Source organism: Scyliorhinus canicula, chromosome 7 (assembly GCF_902713615.1).
Source record: "Scyliorhinus canicula chromosome 7, sScyCan1.1, whole genome shotgun sequence".
NCBI lineage: Eukaryota > Metazoa > Chordata > Chondrichthyes > Carcharhiniformes > Scyliorhinidae > Scyliorhinus > Scyliorhinus canicula.
In genome coordinates this window covers 111,149,427-111,172,009 of record NC_052152.1, presented here as the reverse complement: position 1 = coordinate 111,172,009, position 22,583 = coordinate 111,149,427, and the positions used below count along the sequence as shown (strand labels likewise).

General features: G+C 42.6%; 1 protein-coding gene across 8 annotated transcripts in view; it reads right to left on the bottom strand.

Moving 5' to 3' along the window:
• Positions 1 to 5,819: 5,819 nt before the first annotated feature.
• Positions 5,820 to 22,583, bottom strand: part of lcp1 (lymphocyte cytosolic protein 1 (L-plastin)) — a 114,223-nt gene continuing 97,459 nt past the window's right edge. For 5 of the 8 annotated variants that reach the window (XM_038802661.1, XM_038802666.1, XM_038802665.1 and 2 more), the window contains 5 exons: positions 18,814 to 18,928; positions 13,306 to 13,439; positions 12,319 to 12,442; positions 10,299 to 10,422; positions 5,820 to 7,870 (listed from right to left, as the gene is read on the bottom strand). In XM_038802661.1, coding sequence (XP_038658589.1) covers positions 7,809 to 7,870; positions 10,299 to 10,422; positions 12,319 to 12,442; positions 13,306 to 13,439; positions 18,814 to 18,928 — 559 coding nt within the window. In that variant the 3' untranslated portion in view covers positions 5,820 to 7,808. Of the gene's footprint in view, positions 7,871 to 10,294; positions 10,423 to 12,318; positions 12,443 to 13,305; positions 13,440 to 18,813; positions 18,929 to 22,583 lie in introns of all 8 variants that reach the window. The other 3 variants (XM_038802668.1, XM_038802669.1, XM_038802663.1) reach the window with 2 other exon arrangements.

The window sequence follows — 22,583 nt, the reverse complement described above, 5'->3', positions numbered from 1 at the left end:
AACATGTCTTGGAGTCAGGATATTGACTTTAGTTTACTTTCTCTTGTTGTGAGCCTGGCTCATTCTCAGTGGTCCAGAACAAGGCAGTAGCTCGCAGCACATTCCATGTCACTCAACAATGTTGGTAAGGACATACGACATACAGTGTGGGCTGCATTTTATGGAGCACTGCAGTCCCCACTACCTCCCCATCAGAAAAGTCAGGGGCACGTCCGCCCGACACAACAGATTGTCCCACAGCTATTTAATGACTTTCAAGCCATTAATTGTTTCAAGCCAGGACTTTGGCCCGCCTCTGGAAATCTCACCTGCTAATTCCAATCAAATGGCCGGCAACTTTCTGATCCCAACAACATCACTGGGAGCAGTGGCCACAGCTAGTACTGCATCCAGTCCCCAACAGCGAGGAGCCAAAGAGTTGCAGGGGCCCTCCAATGGGCCCAAGGGCATCATAAAGAGTTCCTCCATAACCTTGCCCTCCACCAGCCCACACAGTGAAAGCTACCAGACTGGATGCTTGGTGTGGGCCGCATTGGTTAAACCCTAGTGTCGGCAGGATGAGGCCTGTTATAACGTACCAGATTATTATTGGCTGGGGACTAACGGCAATCCCACAATCCTTATTATGAGCTCCCCAATGAGGAGGGCGGAGAAATCATTAGCAGAGTCATCTGCATAAATAGAGCTAACCGGTGTGGAAACAGCTAGAGGAAAGAGCAGTGGTGGAGAATTGCTGTTGTATAGATGTAATTGTAAATAAAGTTATTTCTTTTCGGTTCTACAAACTCGTGCTGGATTCTTCGTGGCCCTCACAAAAAGGCCCTTAAAAAATGGGCAGGTAGGTGGCAGGCATGGCGCCATGGTATTTTATGGGCACCCCCTACCTGCAAACCTGCTGCTGGAGCGTCATAAAATCTGAAGAGGGAGCACAGAGTTAGTTACAGTGCGCAGCTGAGAGGACCAAGTGGTATTGGAAGAAGACGACCAGGGATCGTCTGACTTAATAACCACACATGCCTCCAATCAATGACCCCTTGTATTAAATAGAATTAACAGCACAGAACCAGGCCCTGTAACCTACTTGGTCTGTGTCGCTGTTTCAGTTCTACACAAGCCTCCTTCTACTCCCTCAGCATATCCTTCTAATCTCTTCTCCATCCTGGATTTACCTAGTTTCCTCTTAAAAGCAGTCATGCTAGTTGCCTCAACCATTCCGTCTGACAATGATATCCACAGTGTAACCAATCTCCGGGGAAAGAACATAAGAACTAGGAGCAGGAGTAGGCCATCTGACCCCTCGAGCCTGCTCTGCCCTTCAATGAAATCATGGCTGATCTTTTGTGGACTCAGCTTCATTTTCCGGCCCGAACACCATAACCCTTAATCCCTTTATTCTTCAAAAAACTATCTATTTTTATCTTAAAAATATTTAATAAAGGAGCCTCAACTGCTTCACTGGGCAAGGAATTCCATAGATTCACAACCCTTTGGGTGAAGAAGTTCCTCCTAAACTCAGTCCTAAATCTCCTTCCACTTATTTTGAGGCTATGCCCCCTAGTTCTGCTTTCACCCGCTAGTGGAAACAACCTGCCCGCATCTATCCTATCTATTCCCTTCATAATTTTATGTTTCTATAAGATCCTCCCTCATCCTTCTAAAATCCAACGAGTACAGTCCCAGTCTACTCAACCTCTCCTCGTAATCCAACCCCTTCAGTCCTGGTATTAGCCTAGTGAATCTCCTCTGCACACCCTCCAGCGCCAGTACGTCCTTTCTCAAGTAAGGAGACCAAAACGGAACACAATACTCCAGGTGTGGCCTTACTAACACCTTATACAATTGCAACATAACCTCCCTAGTCTTAAACTCCATCCCTCTAGCAATGAAGGACAAAATTCCATTTGCCTTCTTAATCACTTGTTGCACCTGTAAACCAACTGTAAACCAACAAACTCTGCAGACTTCCCGGAGTCCTCTGCACTTTTTGCTTTACCACTCATCTTAGTGTCGTCTGCAAATTTGGACACATAGCCCTTGGTCCCCGACTCTAAATTATCTATGTAAATTGTGAACAATTGTGGGCCCAACACTGATCCCTGAGGGACACCACAAGCCAACCAGAGAAACACCCATTAATCCCCACTCTTTGCTTTCTATTAATTAACAAATCCTCTATCTATGCTACTACTTTACCCTTAATGCCATGCATCTTTATCTGATGCAGCAACCTTTTGTGTGGCACCTTGTCAAAGGCTTTCTGGAAATCCAGATATACCACATCCATTGGCTCCCCATTATCTATTGCACTGGTAATGTCCTCAAAAAATTCCACTAAGTTAGTTTGGCACGAGCTGCCCTTTATGAAACCATGCTGCGTCTGCCCAATGGGACAATTTCCAACCAGATGCCTCGCTATTTCTTCCTTGATGATAGATCCCAGAATCTTCCCTACTGCCAAAGTTAAACTAACCGGCCTATAATGACCCACTTTCTGCCTACCACCTTTTTTAAACAGCAGTGTCACTTTTGCTCATTTCCAATCCATCGGGACCACCCCAGAATCTAGTGAATTTTGGTAAATTATCACTAGTGCATTTGCAATTTCCCTAGCCATCTCTTTTAGCACTCTGGGATGCATTCCATCAGGGCCAGGAGACCTGTCTACCTTTATCCCCATTAGCTTGCCCATCACTACCTCCTTAGTGATAACAATCATCTCAAGGTCCTCACCTGTCATTTCTCCTGAGCACTTTACTGATTTATTAAAGCCTCTCTTATATTTATGACCCCTAGTTTTGGACTAGCCCAAGTGAAAACATCTTTTCCACGTTTAGCCCATTAAACCCTTTCAACATTTTCAAAGAGCTCTATTAGGTTATGCCTCAGTAGTGTTCCATAGAACCCTTATTGCGGAAGGAGGCCATTTGACTCATCGAGCCTGCACCGACCCTCTGAAAGAGCACCCTACCTCGGCCTATTACCCCGCCCAATCCCCGTAAACCCATCTAACTTGCACACCCTTGGACATTAAGGGGAAAGTTTAGCATGGCCAGTTCACCTAACCTACACATCTTTGGACTGTGGGAGGAAACCCATAAGGACACCGGGAGAATGTGCAAACTTCAGTCACCCAAGACCGTAAATGAACCTGGTTTCCTGGCGCTGTGAGGCAGCCATGCTAACTACTGTGCCACCGTTCAAGCCATGCAGTGCATCAGTCCAAAGTCCCTGTGCACAAGTCAGCCCCTTTAAATTATCATGCATGTGCACCAGTGCAAAAATATTTAAAGGGACCATGCACTTAAATCACCCACGCAGTCCTAAAGTATTAAAAGGTATGCTGCTCCTTGGCCCTCTTATTTTTTTCTAAAGAACCCCAGCCTTTTCAATCTTTCCTAATGGTTAAAACTTCTCAGTTTCAACATCATCTTCGGAAATGTCCCCACCATCTGCAGTGCCTCCACATCCTTTCTGTAAAATAGACCGGAACTGTGCATGGTACTCCACAAGTGTGGTCAGCTTTTTTTTGAGAAATGTAACAATGTGGTGAAATCGTGCAATTTTGTCATGTCAATGCAACTCTTAGATGGGATAGGAGGTGAAACTGCTGACGGGTTTAAACAACGCAGCTGTCCTATACTTGATCCACGTGTGGGAAAACATGTTGGCTGATAATACTGAAGCCAAAAGCCGGGAAGTAACCTTCACTGTCCCCCAGCAGTGATATCACGATTGTGCAAGTTACTTTGCAGCAGATGGTATAGTTCTGCAATCGGTTCCCTGGCAATCTAAAGGCTGCAGAGACAATCTTGGTCGGTGTGGGCAGACGCAGGTGTGGGCAATCTGGCTTTGACGCCTGCTGATCTCCTTGGCACATCGTTCTTTTATCTTGTACCATTCAGCCATGAAATGTCACACTGGGACTGTTGCAGAATCGACATTGACTTGTCGATTTCTGAGGAACACTGCCTTGCACTTACCATTCTCTCAGCTCCCATGAAAACCTACAAGAGCTCCTCTCTTCAGCTTTTCCTGTTCTATGAAGTTTCCTAAATGTGTTGATTGTAGCCAGCTTTCCAATGAATTAACAGACAGTATTCAACTAGTTTAGATGCTTACCTTCTGTTCCAATAAAAATATTAAACTCAAAAAATTGTAAAAATTACAAAAAAAAGAAAAACACACAATATAGCAGGCCATGAAAAGTATCAAAAACAAATCCCTCGGCCCTCTTAGGAGCTACATCATGCATGGATCCTCAGGCTCAATCCAAATGGGGGAAAAGGTGTTATCAACATAATTCTGTTCTATACAGACAGAAATTCCTGCCATGCTTCATTTCAATGTGTTCTATTATTTAAACGAATGTCCTGCACGGAAAGGTCAGCCAGTCAATCATGCATGGAACATAGACATAGAGTCAGTCTGAAGTTGGATCGCTGTTCATGTCTGTCTGTTTTATCACAGCTGTACTATGTTCTTCAGATAGAGAAAGGTGGCGCAAGCTCATAGCAACCTTATGTCCCTCAAGGGGATGAAGAGACTAAGTAAGTAAGGACCGTGCTCTTTACCTATCAAGGAGTACATTAGTCTTTCCCTGAGCCACATAATGTTTATGTCAGGATATGTCAAACTGATTTCACAATTCCAATCTCTTTGGGTTGACTGTAGGTACACATGGTGAAGCAATACAAGCGAATGAAAGGGAGATGAAGTAAGGTGGGAGGAGGTTCAAACGGAGCTTTAACACTGGCACAGACCTGTTGAGCTGGATGGTCTGTTTCTATGCTGTAAAATCCAGTGTAAACGTATTCTGCCAAGCCAAAAGAGTGTGTTATGTCATGCAAACTGATACACCCACATAATTATCTCAAAGGCCCAACAGGGACATGCCCTGTAGATCCTCCTCCATCACATAGTTGGACTGAACCTGAAATCACTGTAGCTAAATTAGGGATTGTCTCCTGATATACTCGGCAAGCTCCATGTGGTACTTTGCCATACCCATGAGGAACCTCGCAGGTTTAATGAGGTTTGTAAAACATTTTCAGTAAGAATGATATAGCAGAGCACTTGGCAGCCAGTTTCATAGAATTTACAGTGCAGAAGGAGGCCATTCGGCCTCAAGTATATTACTTTTGGAATATAGGCACTGTTACAGGCAGCCAATTTTCCCACCAAGTCTCACAAACAGAAAACCAGGCGAATACCCTGTCCTTATGGTGTTCATTTGAGGGGAAACAATTCTTCGACTAGTGGCCATGGGATCTTTTGTGCTCTCAACAATAATCAGTCAGGGCCTTAGTTTAACACCTCCTCTGTAAGATTCCCCTCCTACAGTACAGCATTCCTTCAGCGCTGCACTGAAGTACTAATCTGGATGATATGTTCAAGTTACTAGTATTTGAGTCCACAACCTTCTAGCTCAGCTGACAGAGCTATCAGTAGTAGCTGCTCTGTATTAATTGATAGCAGTTGGGACAGTATTGAGAGTGCTACACTTAATGAATGTCTCTGGCTAGAGTGGAACGAAAAACAAAAATAAACTGTAATAGCCAGAACGGGGTGGGAATGATTATCTTTCCCGTGGTCCTTGTGGAGTATGAGCTCCCTGCTAGGAGTGGGGAATCTCTAGTAACCTCTGTATAAAAGGAACCGACCGACCAGATCAGGAATCCAGTAGGGATCTACCGGGCAGTGTACATATCGTGGCATAAATAAAACTATGTTTCTTTATTTTACTCAGTGTGGACACACCGTGTCCTTATTAAATAAACCAAGATTCCCATTTGCAGGGCAGAGAAAGATGGAAAAAAATGTAGATATACAATTTTATTTTGCTTTACTTGCAAGATGTCAAACCATTTTAAAAAATTTAATTAATCAGGATATTTATATGAAGGCATGAATTTCTAGCTTAGCAAGTACCTTAAATAAACAGCATCTTATGCTTAAAGCTGCCATTTTTAAATGAATTTTACATAACCAAAATATAAAAACACACTTTTTTTGGCGTAGAAAAGTTAGTTATGAAAATGAAATGCAGTAATTTAGATTTTCTAGCATTGCTGTAAATGAGACAACACATTAGGGGCCATTTTGGTTAGTTTACATTCAATACTGTTCAATTGTTTCTGGATTCAGAGAAGGACTGACCAAAGAGACATTCTATGTGCACAAATGCAAGCTCATTTGTTTAGAAAGTAAGACCAATTTCCAGTATTTAGCTAGAGGATATTGCCCAGGGTGCACTGTTTGCAGGATTAATGGATAGAAAATCCTGCTGAAAATCCTATCGTAGAAGTGTTAACCCGCTTAAAATAAATGGGCCAACACCTATACTGTAAATGACAAGGGAATATCATAGAAATGGGTTGCATGTTCATTCCCCATTGCCAATAATGGATCTGGGTGAATATGTAGGGACTACACACGCTACAATTAACATATGCTTTGATCTTTGTGAAGCACATTGAAGCTGCTAAATTTAAGGTCTGAATCTAGCTATAACAGAAATGCTGGTTTATAACATCAATCTGCAATAGAAATATTATTGACAAAGCAGAATGGGCCAGGTTATTCTGAGAAAATTAACAGTATCTGACTGACGCACCCTGTTATCAATTTGCAAATTAGCCAGCAACTTGTGGCAAGAGAAAAACTTCTTGTGAATGTCAAACTGCCCCTAATTTCTAGCCAATTTGTGTTGCTTTGTGGTTAACCTCACAAATATGCACTTCACACTTAAATTTCCTTGTGATTTCCACCAAGTTTCTGCATTTAAACATTGAATGTCCATTGTACTGAAGTTTAGTAATTAACAACACAAGAATCATTTTGATGTGATAATTATTAGCCAATTAACCTCTCTGGCATAGAAAGTGAACAATTATAAGTTAGGCATCTCATTCTTTCAGCTTGTGAAGTGTTCTAGGCAACATTAAATATAATGACAAATTTTAATTCATTTTCCTTTCTCTTTTCTTCCATCTCTCAATCCAATATTCCCCTCCCCTTTATGTTTCTTATGGCGCCTGATCTGATATTGAATTCACCAACTTTTGCAGTTCCTTCTTTAGTTTTATTGGTTAAGAAGATAGATACTTGGACCTGTTGTTCACCAAGGTTCCAGATGCCCCGTTTCCCTCTCTACATTGTCAGCTCGCACTTCCAGCAACTTTGTAGGCAACATATTTTAAACCTAAATATGCACAAACAAATCTAACCGGATATGTAGCACAATATCATGCTCGGGCAAAACCTGGGTCACTTTCCAGAAGGAGCAAATGTCCTCAGGGCTTCTTCCACTGCATCACAATGGCACAGTAGAACAAGCTCGGAAAACATTTGCCGACAAATAAGTTCTTTTGACACTACTCAAGTGGTACTTGTTGAAATAGGTAAATGGTTTGGTCAATGGGTAAGTATTGTAATTGGTATTATTTAAGCACCAGTTGCAACCCGTTTTGTTTTAGTGCAGGAAGTTTCGAGTATGCATAAAGGTTCCATAGCTCAGCATGCGTTCTAGTAAGCATCCTGCTGAAGGGTTTTTCTTTACAATCACTGGGGAAACATGGATCTTCGATCGACCATGATTATCTCAGCAGTAGCAAAGCCAGTTAAAATGGTTGTGACAAAACAGGAGCAAATTGAAGCAAATGTCCTACATTTGAAAGTTGCACCCAGGCTAGGAACTAGTGAAAAGAAAATAGATCAATTTAACTTGGGTCAGATCTTTCAGACTTTCTTCATTCCTTTTCCCATCAAACATGCAAAAACAGTCATAACCATTTTCGGGTTTACTTCAACTAGGTCCTCTGGAAGAGCATAGACTCGAGTTCCAATTTTTCTTGCCATTGAAATGGCGTACCTGGAGAAAAAAACAACAGAATCAAATGTATTTGGGCCGGGCACAAGTTTTTAATAAAAGCAACCTCATTGTTCCAGTTAAATTATTGAACGTGCTGTGCAACTGCACTAATTTAAATATTGCTGGCAGATTTCTGACACTTCTTGTGATCTGAATGGTAGTTCGGAGTGCCGCAGAAACTTAACAAGCAGTGCTGAATGAAATGGTACGCTAAATTATTGTAGGAATTGTAGACTTCTGACTTTTTGAACTTATCCTTCTTATTTCCTGCCTTGTTATGATCAGGCCCTCGGGCATCAAACAACACCTTGAATTTATACAGCACCATCCTAAAATGGTCAAAGGTTATTCACAGGATCATAATTAGACTAAAAGTGACACAAAACCACAAGAAAGATATAAGGACATGTGACCAAAAGTTTGGCTAAGGAGGGAGGTTCAAAGGAGGAAAGAGAGGTGGACAGGCAGGCTTGCAGGGGGAATTTAAAATATTTCAGGCTGAGGCAGTGAAGGCATGTCCACCATTGGTTGGATGAAGGAATTGGGAGTTTTCAATAGGTGAGATCTTTAGGGATATTCAGGATGGATGCACCACGTTTCAACAATTCTAGGTGCAACTGGTTCCATTTCTTATGATTTCTAATTTAAAGGGAAAAGTAAAGGTATCACTTAATAACCAGTTCTGATGAGGGTGTCACCAAGACTCTGAACAAAGAAAGCATTATTTCCCTATATTTGAATTCCAGCACTTAATCTATCTATGCCCCCTTGTAGCTTCCTGCTTCCATGCTGAAAATTTACTGTGCCTAATTGGCATCATCTGTAAACTTGGATATACTCTCTCTATTTCTTCACTGAATTCAATGATATATATATGTATACATATATATATATATATGGGGAAAAGTGGAGGCTCTAGTGCAGATACTGGGAGAACAACACTTGTCACATTCCACTTAATAGGTGATGGTCATCCATTCTGTAAAGCCACCTAAGCAGATACATGGGAATGCCACCACCTAGATGTTCTCCTTCAAGTCATTCACCATAATGACTTGGAACTATATCACCCACCATACTCTGCCATTGGGTCAAAACAATATCCTGGAGCTCCCTCCCTAACAGCACAATGGATGTACCTACACCATAGGAATTGCAAGCGGTTCACAAAAGGCTGCCACCACCTTTTCCAAGGGCAATTAGGGATGGGCAATAGATGCTGCCCTAGCCAGTGATGCCACATCTTGAAAATAAATTTTATTTAAAAAGGTTTCAAGAATCTGAAATCCTCTCTTCTATGTCATCTTCCTGTTACATGTTGACACCCCAAATGTTGCCCTCTGTCTGCTCCAGTACATGGCATTGGGATCTGGAGTTCTCCAGTCAGGCCTAGGACACAGTCTGAATAGCAGGTGCAGTGAATCTCTGCAGTATCCAAATTGAGGGATGACTAACTACATTCTCTTTCTTATAAAGGGTTAATCTTGCAATTGGCCAAAAACATACAATAAAGAGCAACTTGAAACTAACTCCAAGCAGCACCATGAGTAATTTATCTGGCACATTTAACATAGTACAAACTCCCATTATACTTTCACAAGAGCAATGTCAACACAAAAAAAACCATTCTTGATGCTGAGCCATATAAGGAAACATCACAAGAATGATCAAAGAAGTAGGTTTTAAGGAACAACTTAAAGGAGAGAGACGGAGGGGTTTCACAAGAGAATTCCAGAGCTTAGGGCCTTGGCAGATCAAATTAATGCCACCGCTGGTGGGCTGATTACAATCAAGAATGCACAAGGGGCCAGAATTGGAGGAGCACTGGGATCTCAAAGACTTGTAAAGCTGGGGGAGGGATGGACAGGCCATTGAGAAATCTGAAAACCAGGGTGAGGATCATCAAATTGAGGTGTTGTTCGGCAGGGAGGCAGTGAAGACCAGCAAGCACAGGGGGCATGGATTAACGAGATTTGGAACATGTACAGACAGTAGAGTTTTGGATGAACAAAATTCAAAGTAAAGTCAAATTTCATAGCAATTACATCCTGAAGCTCTATTTTAACCACTTAGGTCAAATCCTCTGGCTGTTCACGTCTGCAGGATCTTCCAGCCCTGCCGACGGCGCACCAGGTGTTGGGTGGATTGAATGGGAAATCCCATTGACAGCAGCGGAACCAGAAGATCCTGCCAATGGGGACCGTCTCCAGCTGCCAGGGAACACGCCATGGGGAGAATAGAGGATCTTGTCCTTTCAGTGAGGAAATTAATAATGTCCCTGCTTTATCCAACAATACCAGAATTACATAGAATTATTCTGCCCAACAGGTCTATGTCAGAGCTTATGCTATCAACAAGCCCTTCCATTCCTTTCCTCTGATTATATACCTTTTCCTGAAATTATGCTGCTAGCGTATAGGCTACTCACTTGGCATTTGAAGTTTCTCTTCATCAGTCAGATCTCCAGTCTTCACAAGGTCATACCTGACTGACCCGGGCTGAATGGCATCGATCAGATCCAGTACTGGTATACTTGTGCTAATTTCTTTGTCCTGTATATTGAATAACATGGATGTTATTGGACGACATACACATCAGAAAAGCTCTGCACAAACTGTACACTCTTATGGGCCTGTGTTCTTACGCAGGGAACCAGCAACAATCCTTGCTATCGGGTCACCACTATCTCAGACAAACACAGCTGGCACCAAAACTCACAGCTGGGAGAGAGGCCTGCGCACACTGGGGCAGAAACCTTCCGGCCATTCACACCGGTGGGATCTTCTGGTCCCACCGATGCTGCACTCCTGTTGCGGGGTTCACGGCAGCGAAAAGTGCATTCAGCAGGGAACCCCATTGACAACGGCAGGACCAGGTGATCCCGACCCCAGCCAATGGCGGGCTGTCTGCACTGCCGTGAAACACGCAACGGGTGGCGTGGAAAATCCCGCCCAGGGAGTTCATGAATTTCAGACTTGAACTTCACACTCTCAACCCTACACAGGTTAGTGTGGGATGTCACCTTTAAATAGTATCCACATGACCATCAAACTTCTTTCTTACAAGAAATCACTGCAATCAATTGTTCCACTTAATTTGATTACCAGACTTGAATGTTTTCAGGGGCAACAGGAACAAAGGCCAGAATGGCGGTGATTGGGTAATTTCCCTCTAAGTTGATCGTATTGCTATAAGTGGCTGGGATTGATTTTACCCACATGATGTGTGCTAGGTAACTATCCTCCATTCATTTAATTTTACTGGAGATGTAATCCTGTTTTTATCGGGAGACAGTTATGGGGCGGAATTCTCCCAATCCATCCACAGTGGGTTTGGAGGTGGGCGGGTGCAGAGATTCTGGCGAGCGGCAAAAAGACAGCTACCGTGCTGATGAACAGACTTCTTCTTGAAGCTGCTAGCCTCTTCACTCTAGGTTGAGGACATCCTGCATGGTCTGGTGAAGACAGGTGGGCTGGAAAGAATGATATGAGTGGGCAGCACGGTACCACGCTGGTTAGCACAATGGCTTCACAGCGCCAGGGTCCCAGGCTCGATTCCCGGCTTGGCTCACTCTCTGTGCGGAGTCTGCATGTTCACCCCGTGTCTGCGTGGGTTTCCTCCAGGTGCTCCGGTTTCCTCCCACAGTCCAAAGATGTGCAAGGGTAGGTGGATTGACCATGCTAAATTGCCCTTAATGTCCAAAAAAGGTAAGGTGGGGTTACAGGGATAGGGTGAAAGTGTGGGGATAGGGTGGAGGTGTAGGCTTAGGTAGGGTGCTCTGTCCTAGGGCTGGTGCAGACTTGATGGGCCGAATGGTCTCTTCTGCACTGTAAATTCTGTGATTTTTGAGAGTGTGCTGAGCTGGTATTTAAATATGGCGCCGGGACCTTTGAACCTTCCAGCTGAGGTGGGCATGGACAAATCAGCTGCTGGCCCACAGGAAAGTCAGAGAGGAATTTGTCCTTGCATAATTAATGACGTTCCAAGCACAGAATCTGGCACAAGATCCCGCCATTCTGGTTGGCCAGACGGGCACTACTGAGCTGCCCGGCACCGCACTTCATCTCAACCTGGGATGCATAGTTCCAGTCATGGGTGCTGTTTGCTGTAATCAGTATAATCATTTAGTGGACTCTATTAAGTAAATACACTGTTGCTGTCATGCATAGAGACTCTTCAAGCAGACTCTTCTGTAGTTCATACCCACTGTCAAAATAGGCTGTTTGCTGACTAAATGGACTCTGCTATGAGTCCCACCCCATCTCTCACTCATTGACAACACTGTCAGCCATTATATGGTCACACCATTAAACAAAACTTTTGTGTAAATGGAAGCAGGTTGTGAAAGTCAAGCTGACCTGTGTAATACTGGGGAATTTAAATAACAAAAATTCTATCTTTGAGCAATGCCACGGGGGATCTACAAGTAAAACAACAAAGTAAATTACCTTAAAGCTTGCAATAGAGGAACTTTTCTGTGAATCCGACAAAGTTTTATTCACCCAGTTTACAATGATCTCATCGTTAACCTTTTCTCCATCACCAATTTCCTCCAGCATGTTCAATGTATACCTAGGAGCAAAGAAAATAGTGTTACTTTGATCTGTGAGAAGAAATATCATCACTACCATTGGTGCAGTGTCAGGAGTTAAAGAATAGTGCCTGGACTATAGTACTGATGAAAATACTTTTGATTCTGAGGCGGCATGGTGGCGCAGTGGTTAGCATCGTTGCCTACGGAGCTTGAGGACCCGGGTTTGATCCTGGCCCCCGGTCACTGTCCATGTGGTGTTTGCACATTCTCCCCATATCTGCGCGGGTCTCACCCCCACACCCCAAAGATGTGCAGGTTAGGTGGATTGGCCACACTAAATTGTCTCTTAATCGGAAAAAAATAATTGGGTACTCTAAATTTATTTTTCTCAAAAGAAAATACTTTATTTTTAAATACATTTGATGAAAATTACTTGAAACTAAAGCAGGATAAAAACAACAAGTTATTATGATCTAGGATGCATTGCCTGAAAGGCAGATGGAAGCAGATTCAATAGTTTCCTATTCCACAACAGCTTCCCCCATTGTTCACAAACTGACTGACGTATTTCACACAGGCTTCAATAATCCACCCACCTCACTGAAGATCTCAAACTCAGGAAAATCCAAAGTTGAAGCAGGTGTTTGAAGAGGAAAGATTTGCAGGTATGTGGGAATAGAGCAGGGCAATGAGGAACTAATTGAATGGCCGGACTTTGTTGTCTTGCGCAATGCAAGGGCAGGACCGACCCCCTAGATTATTTTATCCCAATGTACAAGGTAAAACCAAGCAGCAAGAATATACCAAACTGTCCATATTTCCAACATTCATCAGTTAGACTTCATTACAGTGCCATCAATATCTAGCTTTTATCAATCTTACAAGTTAAAATCCCACTCACCTCCTCATTAACTGCCACATCAAAGCTAAAGTTGGCATGTGTTTGCCCTCATTCAGATCTTGACCTGCAATCCCAACGAGTGAAAACTTGGCTTTGTTCCTTCCCAGCTCAACTGCATAGTTACAGTTTTCCAACTTTTGGGTAATAAAAGGTATATGTTAATGCCATGCCAAGAAGATATGGAAGAAAATAATATATATATCTATATCATCCCGCCCATTTTATAAAATTATTTAAAAATGTATATATAATCGACAAAGACTGAAGCCATGACAGGCTACGACTCACACAAAAGGCATTTCTAGCCATCAGAAAACCACAACAACCGTGTTACCTCTAAAGAGGCACCAATACCCCCTGTGACTGCAGAAATAAAATTACGAGGAAATGCACAATGACCCCTTTGCATTTCTGAGGCAAATCCCTGACCAATAGCGATGGTCTATCTGCGAAGATGAATGACCATCAAACTTTATTAATGGACGAAACAGAACATCCGAAGAATCTTGATGAGAAATATACATCCTTTGTCCAAACCAAGGGGAAGAAGTGGGTGTTCTGTCACCTGACCCCCCCCCCCCCCCCCAAAGCTGCTAGAACCTGTAATATTGTCTTGTGAAGCTAAAGGAGATAGTCTGCCGTCTTCCATCAACTAAAGAGCAGTAGAACTGGAGCTCTGTCCAAGTTTAAATTGTCTGGCCCTCATCTTCACTTTTTGTGTTGGAGGGTCTGAACACTATATCAGTGCCTACCAAAAGACTAATTCATCTCTATGTGCTTCTCCCACCGTGGACGTCAATGCTACTGGAAAAGTGGATTACCCTGCATCACCTTCAACCTACTAACCTCTCTGAGGGAATACACCATTACAATTTTGATTCTGACTCAAGGGAAACAACATTTCTTATTTTATTTCTGATGACTGCCCTGTACCTCATTCTTTCTCTTATCTCTCTTTTCTTGTATTAATGCAAAAAGGGGATGGGGCAACACTGTGGACCCTCTTCTCGTGTTTTGAGCATGTGTAAAATAAACTAACCCTCTAATTTTATCCTATCTTGAGTTTGTTGTGGGGTTATTGATAGAGAAATGGATCATTTCAAAACTATTGGGCTGGAGAAAAACTGCTGTGATTTATAAAGGGGGAAATCTAAAATCAAAAACACCTTTCTGTTTACAGATGGGTGGTGAGTGGGGGAATCAGGGCCGTTCTAAATTAAACCCACTTCTCTCCATCACATTACCAACTTTCTGGTTTCACTCATTATCAGTGATTTAATTTTGTTTTTTAATTGATCATTTAGTTTAACAGAACCCTTTGGCTGTAGTGGTACAGCTTCATATGGCCTGGGTTTCAATCCTAGTCTTCTGTCATTTGTGCTCACTTCAACCCAATGAACAAATCCCACCAGCAATATGGAATACTGAAACCTATTCAAGAACTGAAAGACTGACTCACGGGCTTGAACTCAATCCCCGACATCTCCCCTCCCACAAGATGCTCTGGATTGAGCTTCATCATTCTATACCATACAGTTCAGCGATGCAGATCTGCTGGGATGGTCGGACGTTGCTCACCAATTTTATGTACCTACTGGGCATCTGGCCGCCATCCTGATGCCAATGATAGATGGAGAGGCCTCAAACTTGTTCCTTCACCAGCATCATGCTAGAAAGCTCCACAAATGGAACTACATTTAACAATATAGCACAGGCAGTCCTGGAGTCCCAGTCTAATTCACTGACATTTGGGTTAATTTGGATCAGAGAAAGTCATCCGCTTCCTCATGTTGAAGAGTCTATTGTTTTAACAACATTTAACAAATGCACTGATTTATTTTTCAGAATTAAACGAGAGGTTAGAAAATTCAAAACAGTGAAAGTAGATTCATTACTAACCTTTAAAAGAGAATTAGATATGCATTTGAAAAGCAAAAAGAAAAATTACAGGGGAAGAGCAGCAGAGAAGGATTAATTCAGGGGTGGACAAACTACGGCCCGCCAAAGGTCTTTATGCGGCCCACCATGATCAAGTCATTAAAAAAAAAAATTTCTTTTTTAAAAATTCTTTTTTTTTTAATTTTAAGGTTAATGTGGGGGGGCTGTTGGGTTACTGGTATAGGGTGGATACGTTGACTTGAGTAGGGTGATCATTGCTCGGCACAACATGTGTTTCATGTGAAGTTTCTACTTTAAAATATTAATTAATAAAAATTAATTGCTTTTTTTTTCTTTAAACTGAGTTACTTTGTTTTTCAAATAAATGTGTTTCATGTAAAGTTTCTACTTTAAAATACTAATTAATAAAAATTAATTGCTTTTTTTTCTTTAAAACCTTTTATTTTGGCTATTTTAAATATTAATTATTTTACTTAATATACTATGTGGCCCTTTAAAATTGTGAATTTCTGAATGTGGCCCTTGCACGGAAAAGTTTGCCCACCCCTGGATTAATTGGATAGCCCTTTCGAAAGAGCAGGTACATGCACATTCTCTCCGTGACTGCGTGGGTTTCACCCCCACAACCCAAAGATGTGCTGGTTAGGTGGATTGGCCATGCTAAATTGCCACTTATTTGGAAAACAAAAATAGGGTACTCTAAATTTTTTAAACAAATAAATAAATAAAGAGCAGGTACAGGTATGATAATCAAAATGGCCTCCTCCTGTGTTGAATGACAGTAGATTTCGAAATTTCTTTCTTCAGAACGTAGTTTGAGTTTGCATTTCCTGGGCACGTACAATGAAAGTAGATTTTATCTATCTTTCTAATAGGAAACTAGGTAGTTGCTTGAAAAAGAGGAGATATAAAGAATGGAAAGTGAGCATGAGAGTGGGATTAGATTAGGTGGTTCAAGTGAGATTAGGAACCAGTATAGACTTGATAGGCTGGATGGTCTAGTTTTGTACTGTGACATTTGACATTTGCCAAATAGTGCTGGAAATGAAAAAGCACACTGCTTACCAACTGCTTATGCCCTAATGCTAATAGAAGTGTAGATCTGGGGGGAAAATCTGGCCTTCCAATGAAACTTCGGGAGAATTTTTTCCCTAAAATTCTTGCTGGTAGGGGAGGAGATATGAACAGTGACTGCCATTCAGTGTTCAAGAAATCAATTTGAATGCCCTGAAAATATGTTCCACTTCAAACAAATCATGGGGCACTAGGTAAGTCATCAGGCAGTCCCAATGATTACACTTTCAAGGATGGCTCGACAGTAGTTCACCCAGAGCTCATGCACCTATAGCCAATGAACGAAGAGACTACAGCCATAGATTCTGTGAGACTGGCTGTAATTGCAATCATATAGATTGATAGTCAAGTGTTCTAAATTTTAACTTAGTACTCAGCTTCAAAGACTGGGAAACAGAATATCTAGCCATCTTGCACCAGGAAAACCAAGGAACTATTTCCCTATAGTCACATATACATTCTTTAGTTATATATACATCCCAATTTTGACCTACCCACCATTCTCCAGTTCCCAGCAACACACTCCTGTGATTTCGACCTGCTGTTTTGACTAAATCTTTTAGTGTGGCTCACTACTAGGGTCTTTATTATGGCACAGAAAGCGGCCATTCGGTCCTGGAGCCTATGCCAACTATTCATATAGAGCAATCCAGTCAGTCCAATGCGCTCTCTCCAACCCTGCAGCTGTGCAAGTTTCTTTCCTGCAAGAGCCTTTCCATGCCTGTGGGTTTGCAACAGCAGTCATTTGTCATACTTATCTATTTATGATCGTCTAAAGTGCTGTAATTCCTATTTTAAAGAGTAGCAAAGATCTAAAGCCTGTTTCAACTGTGATGTACATGAGGGAATCTCAGAACTACGAAAGGTGCAGAGACAGAAACCCTCATTGATCTAGAGCAGGGGTGGGCAAACTTTTCCGTGCAAGGGCCACATTCAGAAATTCACAATTCACAAAGGGCCGCATAGTATATTAAGTAAAATAATTACTTCACCCGGTTATGATTCTGGGCGCCTCATATAGAACATAGAACAGTACAGCACAGAACAGGCCCTTCGGCCCTCGACGTTGTGCCGAGCAATGATCACCCTACTCAAGTCAACGTATCCACCCTATACCAGTAAGTAACCCAACAGCCCCCCCCCCCTATTAACCTTAAAAAAAAAATTAAAAAAAAAAAAAAAAAAATTTTAAAAAAAAAATTTTTTTTTTTTTTTTTAATGACTTGGTGGGCCGCAGAAATACCTTTGGCGGGCCGCATGCGGCCCGCGGGCCGTAGTTTGCCCACCCCTGATCTAGAGGCATCGAGGATCTCAGATTACCTCAGTTACAATGCAAACCAGTAAATAGTCAGATTAACAGTATTTCAATGACATTTATTACGATCCCAGACCAGACCCCAACAGTGGCTAATGTAATAGACCAAAACCCCAATATTTTATTTCATTTTGTAAGACTGTGCGGAAAGAATACTTCGCTCCAAGAGTGATTGTATGAAGAAATCGGGATTTGGTATTTTAAAACAAAACTTTATTATTAACACAATATTAAACTCTTTAACTTCACACCTGAAAATAGCTTACAATTAGTTACCCTTTAACCAATACTACTAAATACAGTAAATATAATACCCTTAATTACTATCTCTATTCCCAATTAAACAACAAGAAAAATGGCTCAGAGTAATACTTGCTTTCCAGAACAGATTTGGCTCCTGTTGGAACTCCTGCAGACTCTGGCTAGATGTCTTCAAAAAGCTGTTTCAACTAGTTTTTTTTCAGTTTCCCCCTTGTCCTAAGACAAGTCTGCACTGCTTTAAATACTATTGATCTTTTTTTTAAACTATCCTATTAGGGCAACACGGTGGCATTGCTGCCTCACGGCGCCGAGGTCCCAGGTTCGATCCTGGCTCTGGGTCACTGTCCGTGTGGAGTTTGCACATTCTCCCCGTGTTTGCGTGGGTGTCGCCCCCACAACTCAAAGGTGTGCAGGGTAGGTGGATTGGCCATGCTAAATTGCCCCTCAATTGGAAAAAATGACTTGGGTACACTAAATTTATTTTAAAAAACTATCCTACTGTGAGAGCAAAAAACCTTACTTTGTGGACTCAGTGTTAGCTAGATCAGAACTCAACTCAAAAGCTCTCTCAAAAATGTCTGAATACCTTAGCTCCACCCAGCAATGACATCATCTCCTCACGCTGAAAGCGAATCAAATTCCCAGGCTGAAAACACATTAACTTCCCAGAGACTCCTCCGAGTCAATCAACAGTGCATTAGCCCAGATATTTTACTCTGGTCAATTTCACCTCTGGCTCCTAAAAGCTTTCAGGTCTTGCAAAACAAGATTATTTAAAAAAACGTGACTACTGCAGTCAATCACACTCTATCCCAGGCCTTCAACCCATACGTTTCCAAATGTTTATAATCCGCTATATCTAAAATCCTGTCTTCGTCACATATGATTAGCCTTCAGTTAGCACAAAGCCAGTTAGCATATATCCTGCCAGAGATTCAAATCTTTCATAGAAAACTCACTTTCTTCATGTTAGCACCCAGTTTAGGATAAGGTGGTTTGTTCACCCGACTCCAGTCCACTGGAACCTTGATCTTTTCATAGAGCTGCAGAATCACCAAGGCATCCTGCAGGTCACTGCAACAAAATGGTTGATAGAGAATTAAATCATTTCCACAGTATGTTATGGGAAAAATATGATTGAACTTGCAAATTGTGCACTCAGAACAGCTCTGGTTGGGGTGTAGGTCTGGATAAAGGTCCAGCCAGAATCCGTAACTGAATATTCAGGCCCAGAGACTGGTGCAGTTTTTTAAAACAGGGAACAGGTGAAATTCAAAGGTTGATTGACATCGGAAAGAGAAAAAGACACAGCACCCTGATGTAGGAGCTATAGTTGGGGTCACAGAAGAAGAATGCCACCGCGCACAATGTTCTTCCAATAATTCCAAATTGGCAAATGGACTGCTAATAATTAAGGTTTTTAAAAAATAAATAGAGCGGAAAGAAAAAACTTCAACTTTCAAAATACCCAAACGGCTTCCTGCCTTTTACAAACCTGACTGCTGGCTGTATTGATGGATTGACATTCCAGTCTGTGATAACCTGACAGGCCTAGTTTTGAGCCCGATTAAAATTGGATATCCTAAATTAAAGAAGTGGACACTTTAAATTAAACTGCAGTCAGCTCCAGCGAATGGCCTGCTGGGAATTCGGACTTGGCCAAGTTTGAAAAGACAAACTCAGACAGGCTGCCTGGGTATGCCTGGGCCTGCCCTGTCAATCGCCCATCAAGAGATCATTGCACCCTATTGATGTGCACCGATCTATTGGCCGGAGCCCAGATTGAGCCAGACTCAGGCATCCAGAGTTCCCACCATTACCTTATTTAGTAAGGGAGTATGTGCAGACCACACCACCCGGAGGTGGACACCTGGGGCGGGCTCAGGTGTCCTGTCAACTGGATCATTGGCTGAGACCCCCTCCCAAGGCTTCGTTGGCAGAATGCCAGAGGAAGTGGCAAAAGAGAGCGAATGGAAGGGGGACAAAAATAGTCACCCACGGCACATCAGGAACGAAGACTCGCTCGACATGGGAGGTGACCTTGACTAACCGAGACTGACCAGAGAAGGAAGGAAGGAAGAAAATGCCAGCAAGACCCACCTTCGTGACAACAGATCAGAGGGACTCAAGAATCGGACCCACATTTCCATCAAGCTATCTTTGCAGGCAGTATAACCGAATCTTGGCTATTTCTAGTATAATATATGTAGAGTTAATTTATGGGTTAATAGTGTGTTTAATAGATTGTTAAATTTGTACTTGTGCTTGTCCTTTGTTCTCCTCGCTATTAAAAGACACCTGGTTAAAACCTTTGAGTAAGAAAGCTAGTCAAAAGTATCTGAATTGGACAGATATCAAAATTGTAATGAACTAAATCTGCTACAATTTATATTGATTTAACTGATGGCGAAGATATGCTCGACATTTATTCAATAGTTTCACCAGCACTCATTGAGAGGTTACAATATTTTTGGATTAATTGTTTAGAGTCTACATTTGTAAATCAGTACTGTTTGTTTTATAATTGGCTGTGTCTGATTTAGCCTATATCCTAAAACCTGATGCATACGCTGGCTGCTAATGTTAACAATTGGACTGTGGGGAAGAATAATTTGATTCAAACATCATGTTGGTACCATCTAATGGTGGGCAACAGAAGTACAGTATCAAAAGGCAAATCACAGATTTAAGAATTAATTTATGCTCCACCTCAACCGCAAACAGTAATCATGTAAAGATTTCTTGACTTATTCACGTTTCAAACAGTATTAATATTAAATGTAATTTACTTAAATGGGCTGTTTGTCATCAGTGATGAATTCTTACTCATTTCAAATAAACAGGTTAACACCTACCTAAATAAAGGATAAGAGTTCATTGGAGAATGATCCACACAGGACATTCATGACCTGAACTTCAATCGAAAAACATATCACTATTCAGTCCGTAACTGATTTTGAGCTGTTCACTGTGGCCGATCAGTAGTATGCATGCCTCTGACTGAGAAGGTTCTGGGTTCAAGTTCCTGTGAAGTGATATAAGCCTATAATCTAGGCATACTGAGGGAATATTGCATTGTTGGAAGTGCTATCACGGAGATGGGATGTCAAACCAAGGTTTGTTTTGCCTCAGGTGGATGCATGGCACTATTTCAAAGAAGAGAAGGGGAGTTATCCCCTATACCCCATCAGTATTTATCCCTCAATCAACATCACAAAGTTTATCTGGTCATTATCACATTGCTGGTTGTGGACCCTGAAGCTCCCCGGTGGAGTGGAGCTAACCTATCGGACAAGCGGAAACTGTTCAACCTCTGACGCCTCCAGGCCAGAACCAAGACCACCCCAACTTTTGTCATCGAGCTGCAGTCTGCAGATGATGCCTGTGTGTACGCACACTCAGCAGTCGAGCTACAAAACATTGTTGATGCATTCACCAAGGCATATAAGAGAATGAGCCTCAGACTAAACATCCAGAAAACAAAGGTTCTCTACCAGCTCCCGCTCCTGCCATGCAAAACTGCCCCCCGACCATCAAGATCCACAGTGAGCCCCTGGACAATGTGAATCATTTCCCATACCTCGGAAGCCTCCTCTTGGTGTGAGCAGACATCATAGAATTATATAATTTACAGCGCAGAAGGAGGCCATTCAGCCTATCGGATCTGCACCAGCCCTTGGAAAGAGCCCAAACCTCCACCCCATCCGTTGTACCCCAGTAACCCCACCTAACCGTTTGGACACTATGGGGCAATTTATCATGGCCAATCCACTTAACCTGCACATCTTTGGACTGTGGGAAGAAACCGGAGCACCCGGAGAAAACCCACGCAGACACGGGGAGAACGTGTAAACTCCACACAGACAGTCATCCGAGGCTGGAATTGAACCCAGGACCTTGGAACTATGAGGCAGCAGTGCCCCTTCGACGATGAAATCCAGGAACGACTCCAATGGGTCACCTGAGGAACAGAGTGTTCGAAGACCGAGACTTCAAATCCAGTACCATGCTCATGTTCCACAGAAGCCGTGGTCCCCGCCTACTGTATGCATCAGAAACATGGACAATGTACATCAGCCACCTCAAATCTCTGGAGTGATATCCCTAATGTTGCTTCACAAAATCTTGCAAATCCACTGGCAGGATAGGTGTACCAACGTGAGCGTCCTCTCCCAGGCCAATATCCCCAGTATCGAGGCACTGGTCACGCTCATCCACCTGCGATGGGCTTGCCTGACTCAAGACTCACGAAACAAGTGCTCTACTCTGAGCTCTGCAATGGTGATCGCTAGGAGGGCAGAGAAAACGCTACAAGTATACTCTGAAAGCCTCTCTAAATAAATGCAACATCCCCATCGACACTTGGGAATCTCTTGCCTTAAAACGCTCAAACTGGAGAAGAAGCATCCGCGAAGGCACCAATCACCTCGAGCGTCACAGGGTGGAGCACGCGGAGGCCAAGCACAAACAGCGGAAGGAGAGCGCGGAATCCAGAGCGTCCCACCCATCTCATCAACCACCATCTGCCAAACCTGTGGCGGAGTATTCAGCCACTGCAGAACCCACCTCTCTGGAGTGGAAGCAAGTCAGCTGTAGGTGGGAGAACCACTGTCTAGCCATCCTAGACACTGAGGGACTGCCCAAGAAGAAATGAAATGAAATGAACTGAAAATCGCTTATTGTCACGAGTAGACTTCAATGAAGTTACTGTGAAAAGCCCCTAGTCGCC